Source organism: Arachis ipaensis, chromosome B07, assembly GCF_000816755.2.
Source record: "Arachis ipaensis cultivar K30076 chromosome B07, Araip1.1, whole genome shotgun sequence".
NCBI classification, from domain to species: domain Eukaryota; kingdom Viridiplantae; phylum Streptophyta; class Magnoliopsida; order Fabales; family Fabaceae; genus Arachis; species Arachis ipaensis.
In genome coordinates, this window is record NC_029791.2 from 39319071 (window position 1) to 39328377 (window position 9307).

A 9307-nucleotide genomic window follows, 5' to 3' on the forward strand; every position below is an offset into this window, starting at 1 on the left:
CCACACTATATTGGCTGCAGAATCACTCACTCACATAAATAATGCTATCATATTTTTCATCTCTCAAACTTACTAATACTCATAAAACAAAGGAGCACCTCGCAATTCTCACAACACAATTTTATTATTTGAAACACACATAATACACAAAGCATGTATAGCTTTATATAGACTAAATTTTTTAATAAAATAATAATTTCTTTTTCTTAACAACTAAGACTACATTGGTGATGATCATGAAGCTTGTAGAGCTTGCATGCTTTGTCATCATTCTTTTAATAATCAAATACCTCTCTTGAGCATTTTTTGTAATTCTTCAAATTTTCAACATCTTCTAATAAATAGATGATTATTGTTTTCATTTCAAACTTTACTTCTTTAATTCTTTAATCATGTTTCATGAAGATTCTAGTCCATGCAAGTTGATTTAAAATTTTTAATCAACACACATAGAATAAAAAGATAACAACAATATAAATGAAAATGTGTTAATATATATTACATTTTTACTAATTTTAAAAATGGTAATTGTGTTAACTACTGTTTATTAATATTAATAGTGAAAATGAAAAAGAATAATCAATTATATATTATTAATTTTACAATTAAAATATGCAACATATCATTTTTTATTGTAATTGAAATCAAATCTTTTCCTCCAAAATTAAACAATTCTCTCTTCCTCTCACCCATTTTATCTATCTCTCTCATTCCTTCACTCATTTTATCTCTCTTATATATCATTTATCAATGATTAATTACAAATTTAATAATTAACATGTGCAACATGACATTCTCTAATTATAATTAAAGTTGAAATTAAAATATAGTTATATTATTATATTATACCTAAAAATATATATTATTATTATTGTTATTATATGCATACATTTTTAGTTTTTTTATTTAATTTTAATTTTTTATTATTTATTTTTTTAAACGATATTTTCACTTCTCTTCAAATATTTATTACATTTAATTTATAGAGAATGTTAATGTTGTGATTAATAACTAAAATCAAGATTTAATTGTTTCAAAAAACGCGCCCAAAAGGTGGCCTCATCTACTTACCTCTCGGACACGACAAAAGTAGTCCAACCCTACTTATCTAAATAAGTAACTACCTCTTAAGATATCTCCCACTTATTTAAAAAGGAGATCTCAACAACTTCCCTATCAAGAGGGAACGACTATCCACCATCAAAGGTGGAACTACTCTAAAAGGGTGGTTACACATTCTATTATAAATATACTGACACTCTCAAGTATATTCCAGACCTAATCTACTAAAATCTTATTAAAGTCTTTGCTAACTTAAGCATTGGAGTCTCTTGCAGGTACCACTCTCCACCTCCTCACGAGGAACTCGGATGGCGGCACCTCAACATCAACACAAAATCTTGCCTCAAAAGGAGACTGGACCTCACGTCCAAGCCCAAATAATAACCTTCGAGACAAGACTTAATACCTAATTAAATGTAAAAGTATATACATTAAATTATTTCATAATGAATGTTAAAATTAATTATTTATTATTAGTAAAAAATTAAACTCTTTCACATAAAAATAATTATTAAAAAATTTATTAGTTAATTTTTTTTGTCTGCTAAAATCATGTTCTTCTTAGTTAACAAAGATTTTTATCCCCTACAACTTTTTTGTAAAAGTAGTTTAATTTTATAAATTTTTTTGTGCTATAATATATAATATTATAACAAAAATAACATTTTAAAATATTTATATTTCTATAGTATTATTACAGACAAAAACACTATTTGAAATACTACTCTCCATATTTCCTTTATAAATTGTTATAGATACTAAGGGTTGAACTACTAATAAATAAAATTATATTGGCAAATAAATACCAAAAAACTACAGAATTTTAATGATATCAGAAATAGTGGCAACGGCGGAATTGATCCATGTAAATCAGAGTTAGTAGAGCTATATATTTCTATAAAAATATTACAATGAATAAAGTACTGTGTATATACCATATGTTGAAAAAGGTAACATTATGAATCATTTTAAGAGGAAATTATATCATTTTTCAAGGAGCATGAGTTTCATTCATGCTCCTGTTACAAAAATTGGTGACCATTTTTTATCCTTTATAACCCTTAGTGTGTGTTCATTCCTCTCATCCTATTTACATGTTTTTTAAGGCTTAATAGTAAAAAGTGTTGTCCTTGTGATTTGGAGCATCCTTGCACAGCATGGATCGAACTTCCATGATAGATCGAGGTGCCTCTAGATCCTTCTCTTGTAACGCATTTCCAAGAAGTTGCTGCATCTGCGACGCAAAGGTGTCATCCAAGACCTGCGCAATCAATGATTCGATCAGGAATTGCAAACTGTGTGACAAACAAATAATTAATGAGAGAAATTCTAATATATCCATGGTGGAAGTGTTTTCTTCCAAAAAGCAGCAAGTAGAGTAGTAAGTATAACCTATTTATTGTATACAGTTCATAAAATTTGTGAACATCCATGGCGGAGTAAAAAAATTTCCCTCTATGGTTAGATGTAAGAACTCAAATTTCAACTATTAAATGGCATGTGCATTGGTGCCTGCTTCCCCGTCATCACAGAAAGAGCAAATTATGTCACCATGTACAAACAGTGGTATTATGTTAAAGGTTTATTACTCTTTTAGTTTTTATAATTTCACTAATATTTTATTTAGGTCCTTACAACTTAAAAAATTGGTAATCAGATCCTTATATTAGATAAAAATTTATAATTACATCCTTACTAGTTTTTATTTTTCAGAAAAACACACTAATCTTTAAAATATTTGCTTTCTTAATATTCCATAATTCATCGCATATCAAATACAAAGCGAATATTTCACACAGAAAATTGTATTTTTTAACAAAAAATAGTTAGAAAGGACTTAATTGAAAGTTTTTATCTAAGTGAAGATTCAATTACAAACTTTTAAACTACAAGGACCTAAATAAAAAATTTGATGAAACTATAAAAAGCAAGAGAATAATTAAACATATATTAAATAGTTTTAAAAACAATGGCATTATGTTAAATAAATTTTTATACAGTAGTCACTGAAGAACAGCATTAGTTAAATGGATCACATCTTGAAGATTTTCTCAGCATTCATGCTCAATGTTTTACCATATATAAAAGAGTTTATAATTAAGCTGATTAGGGTGTTACTTACAGAAACAGCCACCCTTGAACCTTTGTACCATGACCTGTTCTCTTTTCGATTCTCCAAGAAACTCAAAATCTCCTGTGGAATACAAAGATACCATGAATCATATGGAATTGCTATCACGGACTCCGGCATCTATATGGAATTAGTATCGTGGAGTCCGGCATCTAAATTAAGGCAAGCAAATGAAATCTAAAATCTGAATGCAATCAGTTTTACCTGTCCCATACGATCCCAATACCCTCGACAGATGGCAATGAAGACATGAGTCTCGAAGATGCTGTGAAGGTGACTTACGGTACTAGCCAACTGCTCGTTCAAGGGCTGAATTCTTCCTCTTAAATCAGATTCGACCACAGTTTCCTTTGAATCTTGAAGAATTTTCTTCAATTTTGTGGTATTTTGTAGCTTTGTCTGAAACATCATAAAAAAGATGCATATGCGGGACACATTATATACTTTATCAGTTCCTTCTCATTAATCTAGAATGAAAACAATTAAGATAATCTTCTACTGCATAAATATGTTGAACGTAGCATTTGCAATTTGATCCCAATGCGGAATTATATAATCCCAGGTCGTTATTGCGGCAAATAAATTAATTACAAAGAGATACTTACATTCTCCACGAGTTTCTCAACAATAGCTTGCACGTAATTCCTGAACTTTGCCCTCAGCATCACCGTCACTTCACTAAGTCGCTCACCAGGTGCTGTGTTTCCAGCATTCGGCAAGCACGAACCCCACGACCTGAACTGAGATTCTACCCTTGGACGCAATACGTCCAGCATTCTCTTCAATGAATTCAAAAGAATTCCAAGCTGAAAGCATATAGGCTTAAGTTTAAAGTGCTTGTACAAGAACAGAATATTTAAACTACTGAGGAATTCATTCCACCTACCTCATCAGGAACAACATATGCACATGTGTTCCGTTTGGCGAGTTTCTGGACATATTTCAGCCCAAATTTCTTGGGAGCAATGCTATCCTTGAGAGGAGACAGTACATCTGCATATTGTTTGTCTAAAGCTTCCACTATAGCCTTCTCAATATCAGCAATGGCCTTTTTTTCAAATAAACAAAGAAAACAAATTAATACTTTTTTTATCCTGTACAATATCACATGCATGATCAATAAATAAAATATTTTATAATCAAATATCAAGTATTACTCTCCTTAGAATATGTAACCAAGAACAGGAGAGGACAAAGCTTATTCATTTTTTTGTGTGGAGTTCTTCGAAATATATAAACTTTGCATTAAAGTGATTTACCTCCATAAATTAATAGGAAGATGAAAATGTGATGAAAAATCCGGGCCATATTACTTTCGAGTGCATATTATAGCATAAAAGATGCAGGATTAATGAAGTAATAAGGAAGATCTGGCATACATTCTCTAAGACCAAGGTATATTCTGGCCATCGGCAAATGATGACCTCATAGTCCGTCAATGTCTCCTTCAGCCGCTCGTACATGTCATCGACAAAAGGAGTAGTAGAATGTTGTGTTCTAACTCCTGACCACTTCACCTGGAAGAACAATGCATTCAGTTACAATCCTATTGCAATAAGAAAATTTACCACCTTTGATAGGATTGTGTTGAGAAGAAATACCTTATCTAATTTGCACGACTCGAGTAAAGATAGGCGTCTGTCTTGGATCCAGACAAGAATATACAAATGGAATAACTCTTTTGCATCTACACCACCTTTGATAGGACTAACAGGGAGATAAAATAAGTTAAGATTATTCAGTATCATTCAAAGCGAATAAAACTAGGGCTATACAGAACACACCTAATATTCCAGCTATTAAGATCCCTCTGAAAATCTGATGTTGCGATAATAAGGTCAGCTACCGGCGATGCCGGACCTGTTGGTGGACAAGATATGAGGAAAGCTCGTAATCTACTGCAAAGCTCAGTGCTGTATATTGATGCAGAGAGATTTGGCAGGTCCACAAAGCTGTGAAAAATACAGAATTACAGAACAAGATAGGTTAGAAGCTGAAATTGACAAAAGTAGCTAGAAAGAACTACCACAAAAGGACACTTGGACAAAAAGATAATAAAGTTTGAAATGCATAAAACTGATTCATAGGAAAATCCTATGCCAATGAGTAAAATTATGCCACCACATATTCAAATACTATGTATTCCTATCCAAGATCACATTTATCAACTATGCAAGCTAGAAGCTAGTTTATTGCTGCACATGCACATGCTTGCTTAACCGGTTATTATTAACAGAAGCACTGGGCTACCAAACTTTTTCAGTTAGAACATACATAATTTGGGCAACATTTAGATTCAGTCTGAATTTCTGATGAGAAATTGAGAAAATAATAAAATAAAATAAAAAGGCAAAAATCCTATTTCCCACTTGTATTGTTTTGATTAAAAGCACATCAAAACAAGTTTTCTAGGTTTGGTACGAAGTAACAATGAACCGCAATCTTATCACTTATAGCTCGTTGAAATATAGCTAAGCTTAAACACAATTTTCTAATAAAGATGATACCAAATTACCAATAAGGGGCAGTTGCATTAAATATTTTCATCAACATATCCTGATATAATCATCTATTCGTTTTGTGTATCGAGCAACTAAAATTTAATCTTGTATTTCAGCAATGATACTCTAGCAGATACATACAAGATTATGCAGGACGTAAATAATACCTTGGAAGTATATTTTGATTATGAATCTGGATATCGGTATGAATCTCATTTCCAAAGTTTATGCATAGGGACTTCATCTTCTGATACGCAGTTGACATAGTCACACTATCCACCAGAGCGCCTTCATTACTGTTTGTAATATATTCATCTGTTTCAGTCAGGTGCCTTCTGGCCCTCTTTTTCGCAGCAACCTGGGAAGATACTAGTGATCAATAAGTGGACAGTTGCTTTAAATAATAATTAAAAAAAAAAAGAAACTCAAGTTCATCTAACCTGGAAATAATGGCAGAAAGCAGTTTGAGCCTCGGGGGATAAGATGTCATGAAGAAGCTTGTAGAGCTTAACAGCAGGTTCCAAGGCAGGGGCTGCATGGCCAGATGCCGGTCTGAAAACCTCTACGATACCCGAAAAAGATGATTCGTCAAGTGATTTGTAATTCTCAAAAACAAGAGTGAGTATCTGTTCAATTTGATCCTTGGTCTCTCCTAGTATACGATTCTGATGAGAGTAACAAAAAAAATATGTTAGCCAATATAGGAAGATCGATCTATTTGAAGTAAGCAGATGTTGAAAAAACAATCAGTTCAAGTATATCAAATACAATCAAGTCGAAGTTACAGAATAAACTTGCCAAATACAAGAAGAGTCAGTTACATGAATTACATAAATAAAAAATATAAATGATACCTCTTGGTGGCTTAAAGAAGTCTTGCCATTTCCCTTCATGAGAACTGGTGTTAGCAGATCATACACCAGGTTAAGGCAGTCTTCTGTTGGTGTAGCCACATCCATGACATAAGATAGATACCTATTTAAACAGAATGTCATGAAGACCGCAAATAAGATAAATTAAAGTGTTTGGAAAATATATATTTAGTTAATCGTTAAATATTTCAAAAGATAATAGCAAATGAACTTCACATTACCTCAACTTAGTATATATCTCAGACACACCATAATAAGATGCAAACTCTGTCAAAAGCCATTTCCAAGGACCATGTAGCAACAGATTCCTTTGCTGAAAGCCCTGAACTTTCATTGCAACTTCTAAAACTACGTCATATGCTACTGTCTCTGCTACAGAACCACACTGGAATGAAAGGGTGAGACAAATAAATATTGGTTATGTTAAGCATAATACAACTAAAACCAAGATAAAACTTTCAGCAAATGAAAACACCAAGTAACCTTAAACCTTAAACATTCATAACAAAAAAGACTATTTTCCTATTTCAATTTCAGAATAGTTATAGAAGAAGCCCCAAGGAATCATCATAAGCCAATATTACTTTTCTAGTTGAGTCGTTGCACGTGTTCAATGTGTTTGGACTAGCTTATTGTGTTTGAAATAATATCTAATAGAAATATAAATGTTAAATTAACAAAAAAAGAAAAACAACAAGAAAAAGGAAAGAGTGATTACTCAAAAGACAAACGTGCATTTACAAACAGAACAAATGGAAGTAAGATTTAGACTGTTCCTGTGACAGTATGAGTGTGGTTTAAGAAAGCACACCATGAATTGAGGACCTGACTATTATAGTTCAATGCATACATAGCTAACCTTAAGATGACTATTGTCATCTGCACTTGTTGAATAAAGTATATACAGTTGTATCTTGCCAACAAGCTCATGGCCAGGCTCACGATAAATCGGCCACCAGCGTAATTTGTCAGCCTGCAATCAGATTGAACATCACCAATTTTACAACAATTATCATCATTCATTACAAGCACTAGAGACTCCATGAATAGGCAATATAAAGTACCGGATCGTCAGCTACAGTAGCCACTTGGACAAGAACACGGCCAAAATGCTTTCCTTTGGAATCTTGAACTTCAACAAGCAGATCATCTCCAAGGCTATCCGGGAAACTGTAAAAGTTGGAGAAAAAAATTAACTCAAGTCACCTAATCAACAAAAGGATTTTCTGTTTTTATGGGGTGGGTACGGGACTAAAAGAACTTACAACATATGGGATTCACTGGATCCAGGCTGCAACCTAATGGAATCTTCCTCTGCTGTGCTCTTCAGTCTTAGAAAACAAGAGTACGTCTCTGATCAAATGCATAGGCAGAGAAGTTAACAGAATTAAACAGGCCCAAAAAAGAAATAAGAAATATGAGAAAATAAATTAATCATCATGTATATTGAAGTCAAAGGTCCAACAGTTAGCCATGACAATATTATCACAAACTAAGAAAAATAGCTAAAAAATTATCATAATTTAAATACTGAAGGAAATGAAATTTTCTTTTTCAGTTCCCCTATAATGTGGAGATATATCATAATAATGAGTAACAATATGGAAATTGCATTTTAACATACCTTGCACAGCTTCATAGGACGTTGAATTGTTCCGTAGAGTTGTCACACCAACTTTCAAGAGTCCAGACACTTGCTGTAGGTAACGGGTACTAGCATGAACATATGCCAAGCTTTGTCGTGCAAAGGAACCATTTGCAGGCAAACGGGGTGCAAATCGAATTCTTTTGAGTGATTGCCATCCAGAAGATAGTGACAACTGAAAACTAGAGAAGCGATGTCGCACAGATTCCATTTTAAGTTTATCCGTCACAAACGATGACATGCTACAGCCAGTTGGCGGGTCTAAGCCCATTTTTACTCTACGTACTGAAAAGTAAGAAAAGTATCAGCTATGACTCAATTTGGAGAAGCACATAATTTAAATGGTAAACTAGCATGAAAACCTACCTTGCACCTTCATCTTGCCAATAAGCTTTTTTGGTTTGGGAGCAACACCCTCACTGGAAGGCTCTGATTTGCTCTTCATCATTAGTTCATCCTCCGACTGTAATAATACCTGCCGCAATCTACAAATAGAAAAAAAAACAACAATCCGATAAGAATGCAAGGATCCGTCAAAAGCTTAAAGTGATAGTTAATAGCTTACAAATAATTTTATAACCCATGCACCCGAAAATAGAAGAGCTCCTTAGACTTAGCAACTACACATGATAGTTTTCAGATAACAATGATAGTGGACATTCTAATACAACTAACTTCTACCTACTAGATGGGGCAATTTTCAAGTGAAAAAGAAATATAAGAGCACTGGATATGCATCAAGGATAAACAGGTCCTAAGCATCAAAATAATATCTGTCAAAACATTCTATTGTGCCAAAGCAATACCGATATCGGATGTTACAATAAATTAGGCTAAGCTTGGAATATCCAGTTCTTTTACTTTAGAAAACGTGTAAGAGTGTTCATTATCCCTGCTTAGTTATTTCTGAACTTGGGAATTTCTTAATAGATTACTATAACCAAAGGGGAGCCTTGGAACAATGAGTTGTCTCCGTGTAACCTCATAGTCACAAGTTCAAGCCATGGAATCAAACAATGACAATTATTAGGTTAGGTACATGATCTCAATGCTTCATACTTGTGTACTAAGCTGTCGTTTTTATTAATATAACCTT

General features: G+C 32.9%; 1 protein-coding gene across 1 annotated transcript in view; it reads right to left on the reverse strand.

Moving 5' to 3' along the window:
- Nucleotides 1919-9307, reverse strand: part of LOC107608964 — a gene marked incomplete in the record, with an annotated part of 11386 nt that continues 3997 nt past the window's right edge. Inside the window, 17 exon segments of the mRNA XM_016310757.2 lie at nucleotides 1919-2323; nucleotides 3185-3256; nucleotides 3398-3592; nucleotides 3799-3999; nucleotides 4080-4241; nucleotides 4573-4710; nucleotides 4795-4900; nucleotides 4978-5145; nucleotides 5862-6052; nucleotides 6135-6359; nucleotides 6549-6669; nucleotides 6788-6951; nucleotides 7426-7539; nucleotides 7631-7736; nucleotides 7832-7919; nucleotides 8191-8496; nucleotides 8578-8696. Of these exon segments, the coding sequence (XP_016166243.1) occupies nucleotides 2171-2323; nucleotides 3185-3256; nucleotides 3398-3592; nucleotides 3799-3999; nucleotides 4080-4241; nucleotides 4573-4710; nucleotides 4795-4900; nucleotides 4978-5145; nucleotides 5862-6052; nucleotides 6135-6359; nucleotides 6549-6669; nucleotides 6788-6951; nucleotides 7426-7539; nucleotides 7631-7736; nucleotides 7832-7919; nucleotides 8191-8496; nucleotides 8578-8696 (2629 nt within the window).